The sequence below is a fragment of the Fusarium verticillioides genome, chromosome 5, assembly GCF_000149555.1.
Source record: "Fusarium verticillioides 7600 chromosome 5, whole genome shotgun sequence".
NCBI classification, from domain to species: domain Eukaryota; kingdom Fungi; phylum Ascomycota; class Sordariomycetes; order Hypocreales; family Nectriaceae; genus Fusarium; species Fusarium verticillioides.
Window position 1 is genome coordinate 1,598,053 of NC_031679.1, and position 21,923 is coordinate 1,619,975.

The window sequence follows — 21,923 nt, forward strand, 5'->3', positions numbered from 1 at the left end:
TGGTGTCATGTCTGCAAGATCTTGGAATAGGGCCTTTGAGATTATCTTTGGATTTATAGATGGCTAGTAGCTTTCAATTGATCGTCCCCTCCTTTTGTTCACTTCTCTCACATAATGAAGAGAACCGCACCCATTGAATGCCCGTTTACCGGCGGGAATTTAGTCGGAGTAAGCATCGGATCGAGAGGCATACCGCCGACCTAATGCTTTGTCATTTCAAGCTGACGTCAATGTCCTTACCTAACAATGCGGGGCAGTATCGGATTTCCTGGAAGCTGGAGATGGGGTTATGTAGGTATAAGGTACTCCCCTTAGGGAGCAAGAAAACACAAGACCTAAGGCCAGGGTGATAAAATAAACTCCATAAAAGGTATCCTAAACTTATCCTAAATTTTTACTAAGTTACCTAAATCTTTTTGTCAGCTAGGCTTAAGGTCTCGAGTTTTATTTCCTCCCCTAGACTCCTAAGTTGTGGCATATTCATTCCCCTTAAGGAAAAGCACGATTTTGACCATCTCATCGATGGTAGGATTTATATAATATGACACAGAATCTCTATTGGAGACACGGCATCCAAATACCATAATCTACCCAGACTTAAATAGAATCTGCTGAGCCGTCAAGTCATGCTCCTGTTACATTGGCCTTCATTTCCCTGTTGGCTGTAGTCTGAGGTCTTGCTGCACTCTGTCCATCTGGCAGAACCCCCTCCTTCGTGGTCAGTTTTATCTCCGAGCTACAGTACCGAAGACAAAGGTATAAAACAACGCCTTCAGGCTTTATTTATTTCCTCCGACATCCAAAGCCTCCAGGAAACATTCTTCTCGCAATCAAGCCAAGATGAAAGACAACAGCATTCCTCTTTATACCTCGCCGCAGTTGGGCCAAAAAGTCACTGACTACGCAGAGCAACACTCGACCCCGTTACCCAAGCACATCAGTGATTACCATGCGGATATCTCTGCCAACAGAGAGGATTCTTATTATATGAGCTCTGTTTTCCAGTCTCAATATAATACTTTTCTTGCAAAATCTATTCGTGCTACAAGGGGTAGGTCAAGATACCTTGACATGGAACAAGATTCCCTGAGGCTTTTCTCATCAGCCAGGAGAGCAATACTGATCACTAGCCAATAGTTCTAGAAATCGGTGTCTACGTTGGCTTCTCTGCCCTCGTATGGGCTGACGCTGTGGGACCCAGTGGACTTGTGACTGGCCTAGAGTTCGAGCCTGAGTACGCTGAATTATCCAAGAAGGCTTTCGCAGCCAACGGAGTCGATAATGTTGAGATCATCGTTGGCCCTGCTTCTGAGTCGTGAGTTATTCAGATATGTATCATTTTACACACTAAATTACTGATGCTCGAATAGTCTGCCCAAACTCAACCCCACCGAGCCCTATGATCTTGTTTTCATTGATGCAGACAAGACTGGTTATCCGGGATACTTGAAGCAACTGCTCGAGTTGTCGGAGCCTGGTAACTCGAACAGAATCCTTCGGCCAGGCGCTCTCATCGTCTCAGACAATGTGCTGCGTCGAGGATTGGTTGCGGACGACAAAGCGCTCGGTGATGACGAGCTCAAAGGTGATCAATTGAAAAACGTTTTAGCTGTGAGACAGTTCAATGATTTGGCACTGCAGAGTCCACGACTTGAGACATTTCTCCTGCCGTTGTGGGATGGTGTCAATGTTTCCCGTCTTCTGGATTAGTGGTAGCACTGTCTCGACTGGAGGAAGATCAGAATGGTATATAGTTATATATATTAGGTCTAAATAAATATAAAGACAAGAAAAAAGTCGCCGTGATACATCCTAGGCTGGTATCGTCTCCATTGATATTTACACTTCATGATCTCGTATTTGGAAAACCATGTCTGGCCATTGCTATATTCCAAATGTTGCTATTACACCCCCCTCTTCTGGCTGACGGCAAGTATTTGATTATGACAAACGCTACCGAAACGTAAATTGATTAATTAGTAGCGGGTGGGAGAAGAGTTGTAGGTCGCCATCTTCTTGTTCTCGCGGTTGCGGCGACGGCGACCAGAACAGCAGGTAACGAAGACGGCGATAGTGCCAATAAGACAGAGAATAGCTGCGGCGAGGACGAGCCAGATACCAACAGACCAGCGAGCACTGGCAGAGGTGTCTCGGTTGATACGTCGTCTGACAATGGAAAATCCAGCGAAGTCACAAGCCAGGGCAATGATAGTAACCAAGAAGGCCAGGAGTGAAACAAGCGTGGACATGAGGGAGCCAAAGATGCCGGCACCAAGAGCCAGAAGGAAGGCAATGAAGCAAAGCCCAGCACCAATAGGATGCAGGACCATGACATATGTTAGGGCCTTTGCAGTGTCCGAACCAGCCTTGGAGAAGTCGGTGCCGGCGACAGCATTGGAAGGGTCGTAGCCAATGCGAGCGCTTGTACAACTATCGCTACGGGTTATTAGACCACGAAATCAGACACAGTGGTGGTATGAACTTACCTCCCGCTGCTTCTTGTGACACAATACCCAAAAGTTCCAAAATTCACACCATTTCCCCCTCCAGAGTTGCCGTTCAAGTTGACCTTGAGGAGGGCAATATCATTGACAACAGGGGCTGTAATGCTCACGACAATGAGCATGACTGTTGCTGCCAAGAGGAAAAAGGCACCAATATGGTGAATGAATCGTCCCAGACCCATTTTGATGGTTATGGTATGGTACGGTATGGAAATAGTGGTAGTGTTGAGCGTCTGCTACTCAAAGATTGCAGGAAATTATGCAGTTATTAAGAGGAAACGAATCCGCTTGCCGTTTGGAAGTGATGTACGGAGTAAGACAATACGAAAATAAATGGCAAGAAACCGAGAGAAGCAGGCCAAGATATATAGTCACTCGGGCGTATGAGGGTTCCCGTGTCATGGATTCATGGAGCCAATACTAGAATACTAGGAACCAACATTGTGCAGAGTCGTTACGTGAGACGTCATCACTAAGCCCTGTTCCAGGTCTCGTGTGTGCCGAAATCCGTCATGATCAAAGCCAAGACAGGCTATATCGTGGTATAGCATCCTCGTCGCAAGAAGCCGTCTCTGCTACGTAGTGACGTAGAGTTGGTGGCTTTGGCCGAATCGTGGCTCATCTACCGGGGTGTAGGCCGCCCCGAATTTCTTGAATCGGGTGTCTCTTTTGTGTCAATTAGATGATTTAGATCAATCTTGGCCCTTTGACCCTGCATTTCAGACAAGACTAACCCAACTAGGTCAGATCGTACCAAGATCCTTGCTTAGAAGCTCTGCTTGTTTCTTTTCCCAATCAGCGTCACACTTATCTTTAGTGTGAACTGTAATGTGGTTCAGAAAAGCAGGGTGGGTGAATACCAGACATCAATACGGCATGGAGAAATTCGCTTGTCAGACTGCTCAGTGCTCGGTGAACCCCGTTCTTTGTCTAGCTGTCTTGCATGCATTTGACTGTGTCCTTATATCTGTGCCTGGGCGCATGTGTAATCTTTTGTCCCAGTCCTGCGCTGCATATTGCGATAACTAGTCAAGATCTGCGCTATGCAGAGAATGAAGCGAATCGTCAACATGGCTGAGTTAACAAGGTGGAGAGTGGTAGAAATGTGTTGCGCAAGTGCCGCCTAAGCCTTGGGCAATGGAGCTGAGAGTGATTCAGATGTCTTGGTCTTCGGGAGTGGTACGCGTCGCTTGCTCATCCGTCCTTAATTGCTGGCGGGGCAGTATATGTTCTCGACGCACCCATTCTCCCACTGCCTGCGGTATTGGGTTTCTAGGCGGTGTTTTTATCTTCGTTGGAATCCAATTGCGGGTTTCTAATCTGTCAATCTTTCTGGAATCCATTGCTGGTTCGTGTCCGAAATCAACGGCCCAATGGCTCAAGCCCCTAGCTGCGATACTATTAGGGAGCGACTGTTGCAGAGTTTCTGAAGCAAGAGTCTTATTTTTTGTGACAAAGTCTGGCCAGACGCTCGCGAGAAACGAGCTGGAGCTGCCCTTATGATTATATGCGGGGGACTCCGTTATTTCGATGACAAATTTGCTGTCTTCTGACCTAAAAGACTGCGAAGGCTGCTTTTCAAAGCGCGGTTTTAGCCCGTCAACTTTCACAACAGACCTTGGCACCTTGCAGGATGAAGGAACGGTAATGTTGACTGGGCTTGAAGAGACGGCTTTGGTGGCAGCTTCACTTTCTTTCATCAGTGATATGAAGGCAGAACCTTGACCCTACAGTTAAAAGAGTCAGCGAAAACAGCTAGTGTCCACACAGTTCGAAACCAGCCATACCGGCATGAGCTTGAAGAACTCTACTGGGCCATATTGTTCAAGCGCTCTCAAAACAGAGCGTCTCTCAGCAAAATTGACTGGCGCGGGCGAGACGAAGAGACGTATAGAGCGCTTCCCGATTTCTATATTCTTGAGATGAGTCGTAGCCATAAGCTCAGTTTTCGCGGCCAACCGGGCTGCTCGGCAGGTTTTCGAAGCAGACATGTTGAAGTGAAGAATTCAGGGCAATGTTAAGGAAACGATCCACTGGGCTACATTTCATATTCAACCTCCACTAACTATCGGCTCCGCTTCGGTGGGGCTGGACTCCAACTCAGCTAGCTCAGGTACATACGGCCAGAGCTCTTTACCTAACGTCCCCCACCCAAAGACCGGCCACCCCTATAGACTGGCCACCTTATTTTTAACCCAGCTACCTAATTTGTATATACTTTAAATAGTTATAACTCTATTAATTTAATTCTAATTAATTTTAAACTAATACTAATTAATTTAAAATACTTTCTTTTATTAAAAAAGATATAAGCACTATATTTTAGATAGTTATAGGCAGTATATTAGTAAATAAAGTAGCTAAAGCTTATAGCATTAACCATTCTATACTCTAAGGTTAGATTAAAGGAAATATAATACTAAAAGAAGCCTAAAACCCTTACTAAAAGCTCTCTAATACTTAGGAAAAGTATTTTTAAGACTAGATTATTATTTAAGCTAATCTAGGATACCCTATATTATATTAGTAAGTTAGAGAGTTTACTAGTAAGATTACTATCTATAACAGCTTCCTAGAAGGCATTAGAAAGAACTAGTTATAGGGCTTTTTAAGATAAAATCCTAATATTAAGACTTTAAAAGGTAAGAAAATTGACTCTAATTGATATTATAGAGCTTCTTTTAAACTAATAAAGGCATTCTTTATACTTCTTATAATGCTAGTAATACGCCTAGTTAAGCAGGGGAATAGATATAATATTAATAAAGTTAGAATAATAAAAGGAATAGGAATAAATAGTCTATTCTTTAGTTATTAGTTAAAGAAGTTAGTACTTATTTATTAGCCTGGTTCTTATACCTAGATTATAATTTTTAAGTATATCTTAGTAACTAGGAAGGTCCTAAGACCTATAGTTATTTTTAAAAGGAAAATAGTCTAATAATAATATTTCCCTAAGGATTTAGACTTCTTAAAAGATTAAGAATTTACTTATAGTAATAAGGGATAGATAAGTAATAAATTAGTATTAGTTTAATTAAGAAAAGTCTTTATTCTATTAATATAGCCTAAAAAGAAAAATAAACCTTAACTTCTTATTCTTAATAATTATAGAAGTTATATAATAAAAGAGTTCCTTTAGGAATATTATAATAATAATATATATCTATTATTTCTTCCTACTTATACTTCCTATATCCTTTAGCTACTAGATATTACAGTTTTTAGTCCTCTAAAGAGGGTATATTATTATCTTTTTTTAGATCTTACTTCTATCTTTAATAATAGTTATATTAATAAGATTACATTTCTATATACTTATAATAAGGCTTAGAGAGAAGCTATTATAAAGTTTAATATAATTACTAGCTTTAAAGCTACTAGACTATAGCTTATAAATCTAGCAAAGGTCTTAATAAACCTAATAATTATAAAGATACCTTCTCTTACTATTACAGTAAATTTACCACTAAAAAAGCAAGATTTAAGTCTCCTAAAGACTCCCTATTTATCTATATAGCTTTAGCAAGCTCTAGGCCAAGTCCTAGCTTCTATAACACAAGATCTAACCATTAGGCTACTTTTTAGGAAAATTAGTAGTTAATTAGACTATTATAATTTTAATATTAAGTAATAGAATAGAAAAATAAGTATTCTATAGCAGGAAAATAAAGAAAATCAACTAAAATAGCATAAAAAGGTTATCTATAACCTAAATATAGAGTTTATAAAGATTCTAGTAATAAAGAAAGCTTATAAATAGATATAAAAGACTTTATAACTAGAAAGAATAGCTAATAGGGTTAAGAAATTAAAACTTAAGGATCTTTATATTAATTTCTATTTAAATATTTACTAACTGAAGTTTTATTTAATATAAAAAATGTAATGTTATGATAATTAATTAATTGATTATAATATCGGGTTTTTGGTGTTTTGGCCGAGGTGGCCAGTCTGTGGGGGTGGCCGGTCTTTAGGTGGGGGACGTTATCGGATCCATCTTTGTTGCTTTCAACCTGGAGCTCCAAACATTTCGAACCGAACCAGGGCGACCTGTCGTTAATCCCCAGATTCCTTGCCGTGTCTTGAAGCCGTTTCTGAAAGTGCAACTTACCTGTTGACACGGCGCATTTTACATCCTCTTATATAAGGGATACAACTCTATTCGCGCCCTCACAGGAGGGCATCATCACTTTCGCGATGGCGACACCAACAGCCGCAAAGCATGCTTCGCAGCAGGGCCGTACCCCCTCGCAACTCGCCGCCGCGACTCCTCCTGTATCAACTCCCTTCTCAAATCCTGCCCATGTTGTCTTTTCGCCCAGGGGACCACGATCATCCCCTCAACAATTCAAAAAGTCGCCTGCCGCATCAACCTTGATGGCGCACGCATCTAATGCTCCTCTTAACTTCGACAGCCCTTCGACAGCCGCCGCAATGGGCGCCCTTGGAATACCCAATGGGCTCGATATGGGACTCGATAATGTCGGCGTTGGTGGCCTGGGCTCTTTGGGTGCCCTGGCGAGTGAGGACGACAAGTTGAAGCGCCTGGAAACGATCATAGCCACACTGGATGTAATTATATTGCCCCCTATGCGATCAGACGTCTTACTAATTCAGTGTAGCAGAAGAAGGGACTTGTGAGCGAGGCAGGACTTGAGCGCCTAGCGCAGCGAATAGGACTGGACTGCCTTTCGGAGGATCATACAGCACCCGACGGCCGAAAGCAAAGAACTCTTGTGATAGCGGGCTCAGCCATTCAGCTGGAAATCACCCTGCACAATAATATTGTCGAGAATATATCCCTGGCCTTCCCAGAATCTGCTCGCTCTGTTACCGATCATGTTACCCGAGCAAGCGAGATTCTCTTGAGGGACTTGCAACTTCTTCCCAACCAGAGCCCACTGACAAAAACTCTTGACAAGTTTGCGGCCAATCTCGAGCGACTAGCCGTCCTTGATAAGCTTAGCATCATCCCTGGTCTCGACTGTCATGAGGCATTGGCTGGCATTTATGTGAGCTTAGAAAGGCTTCACCGATGGGATGTTGCTCGACTTCGTGATGAACCCGGAATGGGTGGCAAGCCGGACAGTGAGCTGTCTACCATGGCGATGTGCACGCGACATGGCTACCCCGTTATGCATTCGAAAGACCGAGTGGGCCTTGCACTCCAGTACTGGAAGGCCCTTCGCCTTGTACAGCCAACCAACACCAAGTTGGCTTCATTCGCTTCTTCTCATGAACCGGTCTGGTCTCTCCTCATCGGGTGTGCTTCAACAGGAGGCATGGGCCACATGCCGGTTCGCGTCTCTGAGGACTGGATCTCCAAGGATGTTGTGAAGGCAGAGCCCTCGATGGACCCTAAGCGTCCCAATCTGGACTGGCAGGAACCCGATAACGTCGTGCTTCCGCACTCAGAAGAAAACAAGGATGCTAGCATGGAGATGCTCCAGCCAGATCTCTCAACAGCCAGGGTGCCACAGGTTATGTTCGTCGCCACCTTTGACCCTCCTGTCATCCTGCCCCAGAACGACTGGCTCCGGTTGCACTCATACGCCAATGTTAACGCCAACCCATTGTTTGGGTACTCACCAACTTTTGACAGTCTCTTCTTCCCTATCCCCCCGGGAAGTGCTCAGGATCCTAGCGAGCTCCGTGCAATCTCTCGCAGCCGTGATGTCCGCATCTACAACAAAGATCAGAAAGCTACCATCAAGCCTCATCAGAACACATTGTATATCTATAAGCAAATATATTCACAAGTGGTGACTGAAATTCCATTCTCTCATCCTCAGCAGCTCATCGAAATGCTCCCCTTGCTTCGACAGTATGCGTTTGTCGCAACTTTGCTAGAGAACAGCTTTGGATCACAGACGAACCAACTTGAGAAATTACCCAAACAAGTAAACACCGCATCGCCGGTACCGAAATCCAATTTAACTACCAGAGATGAGTTGACGGAGTTTATGAGCTCAGCTTCTGTGACTAACGAGCATCCTGCGGCTGCGCCGGAGGTCAAGCTTGACGTTACGCTGTGGGTTCATCCGATTCCACACCTTCAAGTTGTCTTCCCATTCCGAGATTCCACTGCCAATATTACCTTGAAGGTACTCGAGGACGGAATCGTGGAAGTTGTCGAGGAGAATGTCATTCCCCGTGGCGAGGATAGTAGAATGAAGGGCAAAGAACTCACGCGGGCAGATTTGGGAAAGCTGCTAGAATATATGGAGGATCTTTGCAAATGGGCAGAATGGATTCGGACAAGGCTTGCATGAGTCGCTTAGACTTGATATGGTGGTTGAACAGGAACTAGGAGTTGAACGATACCCTCTAAGTGTCATACAAAATGGATAGGCGGAGAAACTGAACGACTTATGCTACGATGGTATGGACCATACTTTTCCTCATGACACGACAAAAAACCTGACTTCAACGTTGCAGCATGGACATAATAGATCTCAAAGCCTAGGCCTAGATCTAGTCATCAGCGATGTAGCCCCTCAGTCCCGTCATTGCATCACGCTGCGACTTCCCTTCCTCCTTAATCTTCTTCACGCGAATTACGCTGCCGTCCAGAGCGCGTATGGCACAGCTGCCATCGCCTTGATCCCAAATTGGAGTCTCCAAGACAACCCCAGTGTCCTCAAGGAGGTGGACTTTTGCTCCACGATTCCCGATATCCCTTGAGGATATGGTCTCGACATCTTGGAAAATCAAACGCTTTTTATCTCCCTTCCTGTTGACAGCATGAGTCCATACAGACCCAAGAACTCGTATCCTTCGCACAATGTCGTCCCCTGTCCACTGAGTCCATTTTATACGTCCATCAGCCTTTGTGACCTTGGGCGCGTGTACGAGATGCTCGTCGCTCAGCTCTTCTGCTCTCCATCCTGCATTCTGGCGAGGCGGCACATAGACTCCATCTCGTAGACCTTGAATTAACATTTGCGCTCCAATCGGTGCCAGGAGGCTTGTCAGTTCCTGGACGGTGCAGCCTGGAGGTATCGATATTCCGGGACGAGAGGTTTGAGACAGGACAGTTCCATGATCGAAGGTTCTGTGGTCTAATGTTTGTAATGAGATTCCCGTGTAGTCATATCCTTGGAGAATCGCATGATGGATAGGAGCAGGCCCACGAAGACTAGTTTTTGTTTAGGTTTCTGGTGGAAGTATGCGGCATGAGACTTACTCAGGTAGCAGAGAAGGATGGACGTTGAGTCCGCCATATTTGGCCGAAGTTAAGATCCTGGGCGGGACGAATAATCCGAAGGACACTGCTATGACAAGATTTATTCCTTCCGGGAGCTACCGTTTTTAGTCACTGAGTTTCCGGGAAGTGCTCAGCGAGGAAGCATGCAAACTTACATCCCATCCTGTGAAGGTTTTGCGCTGGTGAATATTCAATCTCAAATTTTCTGCCAGCAACTTACAAGGTACTGAATCGATATATAAATAAGCACAATATCGTGGTTTTCTCATGGATTTGGCGTACCTTCTCTCAGTGTTTTGAAACCTCTTCCCATGCGTCGTGGCGGCAAAACCATTACATCCAACGACTCTACAAGGTTCTTATTGTGGCGATGCTCTTTATGAATAGCTTCCAGAGAAGCGCAACTGAACTCATCAGATCCGCAGAAGAGAATGCGCAGCGAATCTGGCGATTTTCGAGTCACATTTTGAGAGAAGAGCCTTCGCCATTGAGGAACTCGCACATCGAACAATGATCTAGATTTGGCAACGGTAAATAGAATCATGCTCTCACGTTAGTATCGAGCCACTTGGTTCTGTTTGTTATTTGTTGGCGTATCAATAAGGTTAGCAGCCTGAAGCGACTGCCTATATAAAACAATCGCGTTTGTTGCATCTCCGCTTATCTGCATTGGCTTTTTTGGCATGAAGAAAGACCTATCTCACTCGCTTGAACCGAGCAGACCCTCTCAGAAGGAACTTTACACCATACAAAAACCCTTGCCATGAAATCTGGCAATTCTATCAAATTCTTTTTTTGCCTGATTTGTTCTTCGTTTATTCATTTGCCGAAGCGGCAGCTATGGAGCAAAGTCGTCACTCATGTAAAGGCGCGTGCTGTATACGGGCAGTTTTGGAAGCAAGCAAGGAACTCATGGGCTCGGCTATTATGTATTTGAGAACTAGATAGGGTAGTAGATAGCAGGCAGGAGCTGGAAGAACCTGGTATTATTAGGTGATTGTGAACTGCGAACCAAAACTCAAGACCGTCCAAAAGTAATGTACGTGGTTCAGAGGCTAGATATTGAGGCTTATTGCTATCTTCATCCGCATGTCAACATAGTTATCGAGCTAATAACTTATTACACAAGTCTTTAGTTGACAGTTCAACTGCATTGTCATGAAGAATCACGCTTGCTGAAGCGATTTTTAAGTAGCCCCTGGTGATGACAAAGAATAGTCAAGTCTTATACCCAGCAACTGGGTCCAGACAGTGGATAGCATTGTTTATTTTGATTTATTTAGAAGAGATCATCCACAGCCTTATCAGCATCTTTTTGAATCAACTCGACCATGCCCTAGAGGAGACTGTTAGATTCTGGTGAGTATAGTTAAATGGCCCCACAAACCTTGGGCATGATAGGCTTGCCGTCTTCACCCTGTACATATCGGAAGGGCATCTCGGTGCTCTCGTGTTCGTTGAATTTGAGCTCAGGGAAGTCCAGGTAGGGCACCTGATCAAGTGGCACTGGTGGTCATCATAAGCTTCCGAGCTACAGGGGCCAGTAGGCGGATAACGAACCCTTGTCTTGAACAACAATACGAGTAACCCGGACGGCCGTGTCTGTTGTCATCTGCTTGGGGCCGAGTCTGCGACCTTCAAAGCCCTTCTTTCGAAGCTCTGAAGTACGGTCTAAGATCTCTGGTCAAAATGTATCAAGCAAAATTTTTTCCTAAGAGTCACAAACCTCGAGGAGGATCATCGCCTATCACACAAACATGAAACGTTAGTGACAGTACGTCTGCCGTTCCTCATGCATTTTACGTACCAAGAATGCCTCCAAATAAGAAGGCATCAAAGTTCTCACCATCCTTAGGAGAGAGATCCTTGGCGGCTGATGGGTCTAGCAGACAAACTCGCGACTTGTTGGCGGCGTAGAGCTCCTCAACACCACGCTGCTCAGCAGTGAAGGCGGGGTTGCTGGCCAGATCTGCTGGAACCTGGAACGCAGAAGGTAAACTGGAGAGGATGAAAGAACCATGAGTCGCTTGTGTCTCGCGTGCAATGGCCAGATACTCGAGTTCGGACCAAGGGCCTAGCTCTGGGTCGAGGTGCTCGACAATAAAAGTCTTCCCAGAGGCTGCCATTTCTTCTTTGTTCTCTGGCGAGGGGCAATGCTGATTAAAAGTCAGTGGCGCGTACGCTAGGCAAGTAATGGTGGTAAATACTGAAGGCTTGTGCTATTGATTGATGACTTCTGATATTGATAGACGTTCAGTTGCACCTTGAATATGGGACTTCACAAAAGTGAATGTGGTGGAGACTCGGATTGGTTTAGTTGGAGAGGGTTTTGAGACTCCCTACCTAAGGTACCTTATCCATCTGTCTACTAGGTCCGTAGCTTGAAAGTTAGTACATTGAGAAGGCTGAAGCAATAGGAATTATCGAGCAGATGCACCAAGATTTTTAATCCATTCCTCTCGCTTTTCCAATACTGAATATCGCTACGTCTTATTGATTTTGAACTTGATCATAAATAAATGTGGAAGAATGCCGGGAGAAACAACAGAGTAAGCCAGTGACGAGTGATTATTGGAGGTCATGCAGTCGATACATTGATAATGCATACCGTTTATACTGTTATATCCGACGTTCACGAAGATATTTCTTATTGAGTACCAGTAGGAGCAAAGTCAATAGCGCCACGATACTAAAAAGACAAACATGAACACGTCGGCCAACAGGAACCGGCATAAGGAAATTAAAGGTTATGTATTATTGATTGCGTCGGAGTAAAACAAAATAAGAAGAAGAAGAAGAAGAAGAAGAAGAAAATGCGTGGTTCTTACGGACATCAAAGGAGTAGGTAGTCCAAATTAGAGGCAAATGCACCCCTTGCCTGGAGGAATTACCTTCCTACCTCATCCACTACAACCAGAAGTAAAGCACCAAGCCACAGCTGCGACGAGCGACAGTACGGAAGCTAGCATGGTCCCCACTATAAACCGTCCCGGGGTCCCGAGGGGCCACCTCATCTCTCCTGGACTAACGTAACTTAGGTCCCAAGTACTGGCTGGATTGTCCCTTTATCAACCAAGGCACCTTCATTCCAACAGCAACTCTGATTGTTTTCCATGTCGTCGACGACGAGGAGGACCTTCAATTCTTTGTCTGTTTGATCTTAACATTCCGTCCTCTTATAAGTACTCGCCCTTCCTTTCTGTGTTCTTTAACGTCACCCGCGGCGTCCTTCGTCCGCAACTTCATCATGGTCCTCAAATCCATGATTCCGTCCCCGAGACGATGGGCCGCCCTTGTCTCCTTCTGCCTCGCACCAACTTTAGCCATCGCTGTAAACGATGCGACCGCAACAAAAGCTGCAGCTGCCGACTACTATGTTCGCGACCTTCCGGGTTTGCCCACCGATGGGCCCGATGTCAAGATGCACGCTGGGTTAGACAAACTGCTTCCTCCCTTTGCTCCAGGCTTACTGACGCATCCGCGTCCCTTTTAGTCACATCGAAGTCACCCCAGATACTCATGGGAACTTGTTCTTTTGGCATTTTGAGAACCAACACATCGCTGATAGACAACGGACCGTTATTTGGATCAATGGTGGACCAGGCTGCAGTTCAGAAGATGGCTCCATGATGGAAATCGGCCCCTATCGGCTCAAGGATCAAGACCATTTGGTCTACAACAATGGCTCGTGGAACGAATTCGCCAACCTGCTGTTCGTCGATAACCCTGTAGGCACCGGCTTCAGCTCGGTTGACACCAATAACTATATACACGAACTCAAAGAAATGGCGGATCAATTTGTCAAATTCCTTGAGAAGTGGTTCGCTCTGTTTCCCCAGTACGATCGCGATGATGTGAGCAGCCTCTTCCTTTTGGGCATTTCAATTTGCTAAGAACAACGCAGATATACATCGCAGGCGAGTCTTACGCTGGACAGCATATCCCATACATCGCCAGGGCTATTCTCGATCGCAACATGAAGAATCCTGCAACCGCATGGAACCTGAAAGGACTATTGATCGGCAATGGCTGGATCGACCCAATCGAACAGTATCCCGCTTATATTACATTTGCCATACAGAAGGGTCTGATCAAGAAGGATTCCGACGAGCACAAGCAACTGCAAGGCGATCTGCGCAATTGTCAAAGAATGATGGCCTCGGATGTCGGCCATGTTGATTACGGCGAATGCGAAGCTATCTTGTCAAACATGCTCAGACTAACCAAGAACGGTGACGGCGATAATGCATGCGTTAACATGTACGATGTGCGACTGAAAGATTCATACCCTAGCTGCGGCATGAACTGGCCTCCGGATCTGGTGCACCTAACTCCTTACTTGAGAAAGCCCGAGGTTACGAAAGCCCTTCACGTCGATGGCATTAAAAAATCTGTCGGTTGGACTGAGTGTAACGGTGCTGTTGGAGGTGCCTTCAACGCAAGGAAGTCTAAACCCTCGGTTGATCTCCTGCCCGCTCTCCTTAAGGAGGTTCCTATCATGCTCTTCTCTGGAGCTGAGGATCTCATTTGCAACCACATTGGAACCGAAAACATGCTTAGCAAGATGGAGTGGAACGGTGGGAAGGGTTTCGAAGTAACACCCGGCAACTGGGCTCCTCGGCGTGACTGGACTTTTGAGGACGAGACAGCTGGTTTCTGGCAAGAGGCCCGAAACTTGACATATGTTCTTGTCTATAACTCCTCCCACATGGTCCCTTTCGACCTTCCACGAAGAAGCCGAGATATGCTGGACCGCTTCATGGGCGTTGATATCAGCAGAGTTGGCGGCGACCCTGCTGACAGTCGCATTGATGGCGAGAAGGGGCCAAAGACCAGCGTTGGCGACGCCAAGAACAGTACTAAGACCGCCGACGAGGAACACCAAAAGCAGTTGGACGAGGCCAAGTGGGCAGCATACTACAAGTCTGGCGAAATTGTTCTGGTCATCGTCATCATTGGTGTCATCGTCTGGGGATACTGGATATGGCGTGAACGTCGCAGGGGCGCTGCCTATTCTGCTTTGGCTGATCACGATCTTTCCAGTCAACCCAACGGCCACCGAGCCAAGTCACAGCCTGGTGATCTTGAGTCGGCGGCTTTTGATGAAAGCGAACTGGACGATTTGCATGTAACAACACCGGGAACCAGCAACAGTGCTAGGTTTCCAGCGAATCATGACAGTAGCGAGAAGTTTGTCACCAAGTACGCCGAATAATTTCAAGCCGAGGTCATGAACGGGCCTCGTTTCCACCCTGAATACGATTTCTCTGGTTGTATATTTAGCTGGCGCCCTGGTTCTTTTGCATAAAGTGGTTGGTTCTGTCACAATTGGGAGGTCTGGCGTTTTCCTCATTCATCTCGCGAATCAAATCAATTTTGTCATCATCTAAGTTGGTAATCCTACGCCGACAAACTCCGTATGTAGATCTGAGCCCTCCGTGAAACCTTGCCCCGAGATCCTTGTGTGGCTTGCAGCCTGTGTATCGTGTTCCATGTTCCAAAGCAAACAGTCCGCCTATCAAGTAAAGCTTGTATTTACGCCTGCAGTGCTGCGCCATCGTTGCCCATGAAGAAAGAAAGATTGTATAAGCCAAACTTTAGAGTTGCACATCGTTATTGAGCAGGCGAACTTCTTCACCTGGCTTGAAGGGAGGAAGCCCAATATAAGGGCATCCGTCACAACGGAAAGCGTCGCCAAGGGAACAGTTGCCGCATGAGCCAACCTTACCTTGCACGGTGAAGTCGATCTCGGCCAGGTCGTCTGTTGCCAGTTTAATGCTCTCAAGTTTTTTGTCGGCGGTTGCGCGCTTATCGGCGTCTTCGGCAGCAAGACGTTCGGCCAAACCACATGTGCAGTCCTTGCAGGCCCGACGACGTTTGCCAGCCTTGGGTAGACATTCCGCAGCTAGTATATTGTCAGGATATATTCGACTACGGAAGCACTTGCAGGGGTTACCTACGGATATTGATGGGTCTCGCCAGATCCGCTTCAGTCATGAGAGTATCCTCGTCAATTAGATCGTCGTCCTCAAGGTCGTCTTCAAGATCGATGAAGCCGACGCCGGCAGGGACCGCTGGTTTCGGTTTCGCCTCAGTGGGCTTCCTCTTCAGGTTCAGAGGGACAGAGCCATCTGCGAGAGAAGCGGGCTGGGATTTCTTCTTGCCAAACTTCAGAGTAATGGCTCCGTCATTCTCACCGTAGTCGGGTTTCTCAAAACCACCCCGCGATGATATCAACCCGGCCAAAACTGCTTCTTTTGACAAAGTGGACTCCTCCAGGCTGTTGCCATCTTGAGACTGTAGACGACCGCTAGGCTTTAGGGACTCGGCGAGAGATCCAAGGACAGTTCGGTTCATCAAAGCAAGGGATTCGCCTAACATAGAAGAGGCATCGGACAGGACCAAGACAAGGTCGTAGGTGGAAGGAGGTAATGTGACCAATCCCAGGGAGAGACGGTCAAGCATCTGGAGATCGGTGACGGAGCGATCATAATCGGCGAGGATAGATGTGAGCGCGTCGGAATTGGAAGCAAGAGAAGGAGGCGCCAGAAGAAGCGTTCGCTTGGGTGGCGAGGTAGATTGGACAGACTTTGTGACAGGCATGACGAAGTCGTCACTGGGATCGATCATGAGGGTCGCGGGCGCCATGGCGAGTGAATAGACAACAGAAAGGCAAAATCAATGAGAGGGGAGGGGAACGAGAGAGTAAGGAAAGATGAGGGACAGAACGTTTTTAAGATCTCCAAGGTGATGTTAGACCCAGACTTTTTGACTCGGCGGTCGCTAGGTGGTGTCCTGGATTAGTCAAAGAACGGTAGTACCGTGCACGGCCAATATGAACTGTGCAATATGCCCTAGCATACGAGAGACTGTACCGTGTGGCCTGACTATCAGATGAACGGTACTGCATCTGATATCAGGGTTGCGGGGTCATTTTTCTGCTTTTCCACGGCGGGGGTTTTTTGGCTTCTTCGAAAGGGCCCTTATTCCGACTGCGGAGGCGCCGAGTACTTCTGCCGAATTAAAAGGTCATTAGAGAGCCCATCATATTGGGAATGGCTACAACCATGCAGTCACAATCAGTTGTCGCCGATAAGTTGATAACGAAGTAGCCTCTTAGAATTGGTGTTGGTGTTGCCGTTTGCATTTCCCGGAGATGCAAGAAATTTGTGGTCTTTGGTAGCTAAGAGTTACCTATCAAACCATACGACTTGATCTTTCTCAACCCTGTTTGGTTCTGAGCTCTTCTTTCTACCTTATTTCTTCCACACTTCAATTCTAGGTACCCGAGCTAGGCTGGCGAGGAAAGAAAACTCAAGACTTCGATCCTAGGTCACAAAAATATTTAGGTAACATAGCCTCATGTTAAGGGGCTTTTTACTAAGTTATTTACAGTTATTTTGACACCCGCTTCTAAAGGCCATGCTTTCTTGCTCCCAGGTCGGGCAATGGGTAGCTGACATGGATATGATCATTGGTAATCCGAGCCAAGGGTGGGGGAGACAACGGCTCGGAACCACCTACCGTAGTAGATATTGCAGTACGGGTCGGGAACGGGCGGTGGGCGATGTCGGACCAATCCCGAACAGTACGATTGCTGTTTGGTTTCGATATGCGCCATTGTCATAGGTTGTCTGTCACTGTGCTCTCGGGCTCAATCTCGTGAGCGGATGACACGGGCATGGGAGCCGCGATCCCGGCCCTCAGCTGGTGGCCTGCAGCCTTCGTGGCCTCCCATTTCATGTGTAATAGTGGAGAGTCTTTTTCTGGGGTATTAGTCAAACGTTGGAGTGCTTATGAAGTTATCCCCCTTCGTAATTGTGAGGCTTAAAGGTAACTGACTGGTGTTGCACAACAATTTCGATACAGCGCAAATCTCACCTGATCTTTTGTACTCGAAGCGTTCTGAGTTGGGCTTTTCAGTCCCGTACAGTTTCTAGGTCGCTGGTAACGATTTATTGGTTGAACATACAACTTGATCTGATCTCGTGTTACGCAATCTGGGTGTAACAAAGTCTCGATTTCTAGCTTTTGATTTCATATTGGAGCAGCAAGAAGGCAACTCTAGTATCAGTTGATTAGAATTTGTGCGTCGCGGGTATTTCACTGGATCTCACTCGGGTCTTATAAACAATATAAGAGTGATAGGTTGCTGGTTAGGACTCAGCTACGAGGTACCTATTGTTATATTGGCAAGAAAACATTCTTCATATTATCATCATCGCATGCTCTTCCTTATGTTCCTGCTCCTCTTCTATTCTTGTATCAACATTCTAGTACAAGGTCTGCAATATTCTGGTGCTTTGATGCCTTTACTGCAGCTAAGTGATTGCCAGTGCTGCGCATCTGTCAGTGGCCGTCATATTTTATGCCTCCTTCTGATTTCACCGGATTATAGAATAAACAAACGCATGTGTGTTTCTGATAAATTCTTGCCCCAGGCAACAGTGATTCACTGCCTCATTCGATCCTGCTCTTTCTTTCCTGCTCTTTCTTTCCTGCTCTTTCTTTCCTCCTCCCACTTCTCTTTGTCTTCTCCTTCCTCAACCACACTTGCATTCCTCAACATCCCTCATCGGGCACAAGAAGGCACAGATCATTGCGCTTGCCTTTCAAAGTTATCTCCGATATAAGGCTCTGCTTTATTTGTACTCTTTTCAACTCTTCATGCCCTCGTGCTAAGAAATAACTTGCTGTTGTCTTTGCCAGCCAACGCTTCTGTTGATAGTCAGACAATACTCAATCCTCAAGGTACGTAAAACGTCAGTTTTCTATCTCATTTGGTATTTCTTTTATCCATCAAATTTCCCTGTCGTCGTGGAACCGTCTTGAGAAGTTCTGCTGCTTGGTTTTGGCTATTTCATGTTTTGCGGTCCTCGTCAGCCGCTTTCCGCGTTCCCCCTCTCATCTCGAGACATATTTTCAGATGCTTGCTATTGGCATCCGTTTCCAGAGTTATCTTCTCCCTTCTCGGAATCCAGGGAGCCGTCATTACACCATTACGTTCTGCATTTGTCGTCACTAAACACTCATTTCATCTCTGCTCACATATAGTAACGACCGCGTTTAGACTCAGGCTGACGATCTCCTCCCTCATGTCCGACTGGAACAACGAGCAGGGTGGTTCGGCCCATGCGAACACCTTTGGGGAAGATAACTGGACAAGCGGAGGACAGGCTGGGTATGTGCTCTCAGTTGTACTTACCTAGAACCCGATATTCTGACATTCACAGAAACACATCCACCAACAACACTGACTTCGCTAACGATGGTTTCGACGACGGCGATGGTTTTGTAGGCGAACAGCCCGCTGGTGATGACAAGTGTTTCGGCTGTGGCGAGACTGGGTAAGAGCCAACTTTCTGGGGAACCACATCATCTAACAGGCTCAGTCACCGCCGTGCCGAGTGTCCCAATCCTCAGGAGATGACCTGCCGCTTCTGTAAGCAGCCTGGTCATATGATCAAGGAGTGTCCCGATAAGCCCCCCATGATCTGCGAGAACTGTGGTGAAGAAGGTCAGTTTCATCCATTGCTGCGTGATGCTTTATGCTCATATGCCCAGGCCACATGCGCAAGAATTGCGAAAAGCCTCGCAAGATTAACCGCGACCACATCGCTGATGTCAGCGCTGATGACGCCTGGAACAAAATCAAACAGGCCGTCAGTGATCGAGACGTCGACGACGTTAAGGAGGCGGTCCAAGAGTACATCAAGGCCGTCGATGGTGATATTACTTATCGCCAACTCCAAGAAGCATTGATCGACCACGGCATTGGCCTCTGGCTCATTGCGACTGAGCGAACTCTCGTCCCTGTTTTCACCAACATGGACCTTCAGGGCCATATCGACAAGAAATACACCGTTTCTTATCGCTTTGTCGAGCATGCTGATCGTCCTCGTGAGCTCGAAGGATGGCCTAAGAGCCGGGACGAACTTCTCTCTCGTCTGGATGACGCTGGCGAAGTCGTGGATCGAGGTGTTCCTCTTTGTCTGAACTGCAAGGAACTTGGACATATCTCCAAGTTTTGTACTCAGGAGAAGACGGAACGTACCGATGTGGTCAAGATCTCTTGCTTCAACTGCGGTGCGGATGGCCACCGTGTCAGAGACTGTGAGTCGACTTATTGGTAGTCCGTCAACTGAACATGATACTAATCCATCAGGTCCTGAGCCCCGTGTGGACAAGAATGCTTGCAAGAATTGCGGGTAAGCTTTGAACGAAGAATCTGGAACTGTGAACTGACAGCAGTAGTCAATCTGGTCACCGGGCTGCTGACTGCGAGGAGCCCCCCAATCCCGCCAATGTCGAATGTCGCAAGTGCAACGAGAGTGAGTCTATATGATACGTTTTCACTGTCGTTGTTCTAACTGTCGTAGTGGGTCACTTTGCCAAAGATTGTCCTCAGGGCGGTGGCAGCCGTGCTTGCCGCAACTGTGGTCAGGAGGGCCACATCGCCAAAGACTGTGACCAGCCTCGCGACATGTCGACTGTGACTTGCCGCAACTGTGAGAAGCAAGGACACTTCAGCAAGGAGTGCCCCGAGCCGAAGGATTGTGAGTTACTTGCGTTGCTTATTGTCGTAATCGTGACTGACCAGTGTCCAGGGACTAAAGTTCAGTGCTCCAACTGTCAGGAGTACGGCCACACCAAAGTTCGATGCAAGGTCCCTCCTGTCGATGAGGCTGACGGCTTTGGTGTTGCTGGTGACGGGGACGGTGGATGGTCCAACGCTGATGCCGTGGGGGGTGGTGACGGCTACAGCAATCAGAACACTGGTGGCAACGACGGGTGGTAAACACTATTCATGGCATGAACCTGTCCTGCAAGACAGACTCTTCGGCGATTTTGATGCATATGGTCGGTGGGTGGCATTTAACAGACGAACCGAAGTAGTAAAAAAGGGTGATGTTGGAAGCGATTTCGTCAAAAGTTGGCCGTTGGAAGTAATTAATCCATGCAACCACATAAATGCCTAATCAATTGAGTGGTCGTGATCGTTAATATTGCCCGTCTTGATCAGTTAGCTAAGGTTTTCGTGACATGCCTGAAATGATTACAATGTGGTGAGATCAGGGATCATCAAATCATGAAGACCCATTGAGGTATGAGGATTGTGTCCATTAGGATATCCCCGGTATTCCCATGTGTTGATGGCTAATTCGTTTTACATTTTCTCGCGTGCAACAAATAATTTCAAATTTTCGGTATCATGCTGCGGTAGGGCTTCAAGTTGGACATATTTTGCGTTGTTAGGTATTCATTACTCAATATACTAATTCAGCCCAAGGCTGCGATGGAGGCTGGGAACAAAAGTTTTTGATCGCGATGTGTTCTCATATACAGGTCGAAACTGTGTGGCAATTCGTGCTTTACGGTGTTGTTGGTAGCGATGATGCCTCATAAGCCTCCGGTAATGGGGGGCTGTCAGTGCATCCCTCCGGCTCGATGGGTACCTGGAAATAGCTGATACCAGTGTCTGTTTTCCAGTTGTTTGATGGTTACGGGCATATTGATAGCGAATATGTTGTCTTGGGCTCGGTATGGTATTGGTACAGCCAGTTGTGGCAATACCTGATAGCCTGACAAGGTTGTTATTTGGAGGACTAGGCCATTTGATGGTTATGGCTGAGTTGAATGATAATAATGGGGACAGCGGTTGTGAATTGTGGTAGGAAATAACACGAGAATAAAGACGTGGCGTACCTCAGCCCTACCACTGAAGATCTACTAATGTTTCAAGACAACATGTCATAACCGTCTCGGCAGTGTTTTCCATTCCTGTTACTAAACATGAAAATCTAGCTATATACACATTACAACTACCTGTATCTTCTAGTCGAAATATAAACTGAATAATTAACTTTGTGTCTAGTAGGCCATAACCGCAGGGAGCACTGTTCTCGTTATTCGACGATCGGCTTCTACACCTAAGTCCCAAAAACGTATGCTATATTACAATCCACATAGTATGTACAAGGATGTCTTTTGCATCTTAGTTCCTCCAAAGATGCCTGGGATAGCTAGGAAAGCACATCTTAATAATAGGCAAGAAATTAGACCAATATGTTAAAGCCAATCAATGACATAGCTGCTATTCTATCTCCTATCTCCTATTTCATAGTTACGAATTCAGATCGAAAAGTCATCGTGTAAGGTAATCAACCATAGTATATTTTAGACAGGTATCCAATCCAAGATCTAAGGTA

General features: G+C 46.3%; 9 protein-coding genes across 11 annotated transcripts; 4 read left to right on the forward strand and 5 right to left on the reverse strand.

The window, feature by feature from the left end:
* Nucleotides 1–333: 333 nt before the first annotated feature.
* FVEG_02875 (hypothetical protein) lies at nucleotides 334–1,876 on the forward strand. Of its 2 annotated transcripts, XM_018890395.1 has the most exons (4): nucleotides 334–370; nucleotides 424–1,051; nucleotides 1,138–1,315; nucleotides 1,371–1,876. In XM_018890395.1, exons 2-4 carry the CDS (start codon nucleotides 841–843, stop codon nucleotides 1,708–1,710), a joined length of 729 nt encoding a protein of 242 aa, XP_018746694.1. In that variant the 5' UTR covers nucleotides 334–370; nucleotides 424–840; the 3' UTR covers nucleotides 1,711–1,876. The 2 variants fall into 2 exon arrangements, with proteins under 2 accessions (XP_018746694.1, XP_018746693.1); XM_018890394.1 differs by having other exon boundaries at nucleotides 334–1,051.
* Nucleotides 1,877–1,919: 43 nt separating this feature from the next.
* FVEG_02874 (hypothetical protein) lies at nucleotides 1,920–2,686 on the reverse strand (the record flags this gene model as incomplete). Its single annotated transcript, XM_018890393.1, has 2 exons — nucleotides 1,920–2,436; nucleotides 2,487–2,686. 2 exons carry the CDS (start codon nucleotides 2,684–2,686, stop codon nucleotides 1,977–1,979), a joined length of 660 nt encoding a protein of 219 aa, XP_018746692.1. The 3' UTR covers nucleotides 1,920–1,976.
* A 972-nt stretch (nucleotides 2,687–3,658) lies between these two features.
* On the reverse strand, nucleotides 3,659–4,495 carry FVEG_02873 (hypothetical protein; the record flags this gene model as incomplete). Its single annotated transcript, XM_018890392.1, has 2 exons — nucleotides 3,659–4,231; nucleotides 4,292–4,495. 2 exons carry the CDS (start codon nucleotides 4,493–4,495, stop codon nucleotides 3,659–3,661), a joined length of 777 nt encoding a protein of 258 aa, XP_018746691.1.
* Nucleotides 4,496–6,529: 2,034 nt separating this feature from the next.
* FVEG_02872 (hypothetical protein) lies at nucleotides 6,530–10,054 on the forward strand. Of its 2 annotated transcripts, XM_018890391.1 has the most exons (3): nucleotides 6,530–7,079; nucleotides 7,130–8,889; nucleotides 8,946–10,054. In XM_018890391.1, exons 1-2 carry the CDS (start codon nucleotides 6,705–6,707, stop codon nucleotides 8,777–8,779), a joined length of 2,025 nt encoding a protein of 674 aa, XP_018746690.1. In that variant the 5' UTR covers nucleotides 6,530–6,704; the 3' UTR covers nucleotides 8,780–8,889; nucleotides 8,946–10,054. The 2 variants fall into 2 exon arrangements, with proteins under 2 accessions (XP_018746690.1, XP_018746689.1); XM_018890390.1 differs by having other exon boundaries at nucleotides 7,130–10,054.
* On the reverse strand, nucleotides 8,774–10,302 carry FVEG_02871 (methionyl-tRNA formyltransferase). Its single transcript, XM_018890389.1, has 4 exons — nucleotides 9,997–10,302; nucleotides 9,870–9,940; nucleotides 9,694–9,809; nucleotides 8,774–9,645 (listed from the first exon to the last, which is right to left on the reverse strand). The coding sequence occupies exons 1-4, from the start codon at nucleotides 10,256–10,258 to the stop codon at nucleotides 8,982–8,984; spliced, it is 1,113 nt and encodes a 370-aa protein (XP_018746688.1). The 5' UTR covers nucleotides 10,259–10,302; the 3' UTR covers nucleotides 8,774–8,981.
* Nucleotides 10,303–10,692: 390 nt separating this feature from the next.
* On the reverse strand, nucleotides 10,693–12,015 carry FVEG_02870 (carboxypeptidase D). The gene is made up of 6 exons (XM_018890388.1): nucleotides 11,922–12,015; nucleotides 11,522–11,870; nucleotides 11,441–11,458; nucleotides 11,275–11,385; nucleotides 11,102–11,220; nucleotides 10,693–11,050 (listed from the first exon to the last, which is right to left on the reverse strand). The coding sequence occupies exons 2-6, from the start codon at nucleotides 11,838–11,840 to the stop codon at nucleotides 10,994–10,996; spliced, it is 624 nt and encodes a 207-aa protein (XP_018746687.1). The 5' UTR covers nucleotides 11,841–11,870; nucleotides 11,922–12,015; the 3' UTR covers nucleotides 10,693–10,993.
* Nucleotides 12,016–12,506: 491 nt separating this feature from the next.
* On the reverse strand, nucleotides 12,507–16,847 carry FVEG_02868 (Fe-S cluster assembly protein DRE2). The gene is made up of 3 exons (XM_018890386.1): nucleotides 16,781–16,847; nucleotides 15,675–16,727; nucleotides 12,507–15,619 (listed from the first exon to the last, which is right to left on the reverse strand). Exons 2-3 carry the CDS (start codon nucleotides 16,360–16,362, stop codon nucleotides 15,312–15,314), a joined length of 996 nt encoding a protein of 331 aa, XP_018746685.1. The 5' UTR covers nucleotides 16,363–16,727; nucleotides 16,781–16,847; the 3' UTR covers nucleotides 12,507–15,311.
* Nucleotides 12,734–15,426, forward strand: FVEG_02869 (carboxypeptidase D). The gene is made up of 3 exons (XM_018890387.1): nucleotides 12,734–13,146; nucleotides 13,208–13,568; nucleotides 13,619–15,426. The coding sequence occupies exons 1-3, from the start codon at nucleotides 12,962–12,964 to the stop codon at nucleotides 14,927–14,929; spliced, it is 1,857 nt and encodes a 618-aa protein (XP_018746686.1). The 5' UTR covers nucleotides 12,734–12,961; the 3' UTR covers nucleotides 14,930–15,426.
* Nucleotides 16,848–18,191: 1,344 nt separating the features above from the next.
* On the forward strand, nucleotides 18,192–20,709 carry FVEG_02867 (hypothetical protein). Its single transcript, XM_018890385.1, has 9 exons — nucleotides 18,192–18,465; nucleotides 18,785–18,895; nucleotides 18,948–19,061; nucleotides 19,107–19,231; nucleotides 19,279–19,827; nucleotides 19,880–19,922; nucleotides 19,969–20,045; nucleotides 20,094–20,270; nucleotides 20,322–20,709. Exons 2-9 carry the CDS (start codon nucleotides 18,810–18,812, stop codon nucleotides 20,510–20,512), a joined length of 1,362 nt encoding a protein of 453 aa, XP_018746684.1. The 5' UTR covers nucleotides 18,192–18,465; nucleotides 18,785–18,809; the 3' UTR covers nucleotides 20,513–20,709.
* The last annotated feature ends 1,214 nt before the right edge of the window (nucleotides 20,710–21,923 follow it).

What these genes read in the sequence shown, in the direction of transcription:
- FVEG_02875 (XM_018890394.1), top strand. Translation starts at nt 841, where the DNA reads ATGAAAGACAACAGCATTCCTCTTTATACCTCGCCGCAGTTGGGCCAA. An exon ending in ATCTATTCGTGCTACAAGGG is followed by an intron (nt 1,052 to 1,137) that starts GTAGGTCAAGAT and finishes ACTAGCCAATAG; the next exon opens with TTCTAGAAATCGGTGTCTAC. An exon ending in GTTGGCCCTGCTTCTGAGTC is followed by an intron (nt 1,316 to 1,370) that starts GTGAGTTATTCA and finishes ATGCTCGAATAG; the next exon opens with TCTGCCCAAACTCAACCCCA.
- FVEG_02872 (XM_018890390.1), top strand. Translation starts at nt 6,705, where the DNA reads ATGGCGACACCAACAGCCGCAAAGCATGCTTCGCAGCAGGGCCGTACC. An exon ending in CGATCATAGCCACACTGGAT is followed by an intron (nt 7,080 to 7,129) that starts GTAATTATATTG and finishes AATTCAGTGTAG; the next exon opens with CAGAAGAAGGGACTTGTGAG.
- FVEG_02871 (XM_018890389.1), bottom strand. Translation starts at nt 10,258, where the DNA reads ATGATTCTATTTACCGTTGCCAAATCTAGATCATTGTTCGATGTGCGA. An exon ending in AAACCTTCACAGGATGGGAT is followed by an intron (nt 9,810 to 9,869) that starts GTAAGTTTGCAT and finishes TAAAAACGGTAG; the next exon opens with CTCCCGGAAGGAATAAATCT. An exon ending in CATCCTTCTCTGCTACCTGA is followed by an intron (nt 9,646 to 9,693) that starts GTAAGTCTCATG and finishes AACAAAAACTAG; the next exon opens with TCTTCGTGGGCCTGCTCCTA.
- FVEG_02870 (XM_018890388.1), bottom strand. Translation starts at nt 11,840, where the DNA reads ATGGCAGCCTCTGGGAAGACTTTTATTGTCGAGCACCTCGACCCAGAG. An exon ending in TATTGTTGTTCAAGACAAGG is followed by an intron (nt 11,221 to 11,274) that starts GTTCGTTATCCG and finishes GATGACCACCAG; the next exon opens with TGCCACTTGATCAGGTGCCC. An exon ending in GCAAGCCTATCATGCCCAAG is followed by an intron (nt 11,051 to 11,101) that starts GTTTGTGGGGCC and finishes AGTCTCCTCTAG; the next exon opens with GGCATGGTCGAGTTGATTCA.
- FVEG_02869 (XM_018890387.1), top strand. Translation starts at nt 12,962, where the DNA reads ATGGTCCTCAAATCCATGATTCCGTCCCCGAGACGATGGGCCGCCCTT. An exon ending in GATGTCAAGATGCACGCTGG is followed by an intron (nt 13,147 to 13,207) that starts GTTAGACAAACT and finishes CGTCCCTTTTAG; the next exon opens with TCACATCGAAGTCACCCCAG. An exon ending in CCCAGTACGATCGCGATGAT is followed by an intron (nt 13,569 to 13,618) that starts GTGAGCAGCCTC and finishes AGAACAACGCAG; the next exon opens with ATATACATCGCAGGCGAGTC.
- FVEG_02868 (XM_018890386.1), bottom strand. Translation starts at nt 16,362, where the DNA reads ATGGCGCCCGCGACCCTCATGATCGATCCCAGTGACGACTTCGTCATG. An exon ending in GGCGAGACCCATCAATATCC is followed by an intron (nt 15,620 to 15,674) that starts GTAGGTAACCCC and finishes ACAATATACTAG; the next exon opens with CTGCGGAATGTCTACCCAAG.
- FVEG_02867 (XM_018890385.1), top strand. Translation starts at nt 18,810, where the DNA reads ATGTCCGACTGGAACAACGAGCAGGGTGGTTCGGCCCATGCGAACACC. An exon ending in ACAAGCGGAGGACAGGCTGG is followed by an intron (nt 18,896 to 18,947) that starts GTATGTGCTCTC and finishes TGACATTCACAG; the next exon opens with AAACACATCCACCAACAACA. An exon ending in GTGCCCCGAGCCGAAGGATT is followed by an intron (nt 20,271 to 20,321) that starts GTGAGTTACTTG and finishes ACCAGTGTCCAG; the next exon opens with GGACTAAAGTTCAGTGCTCC.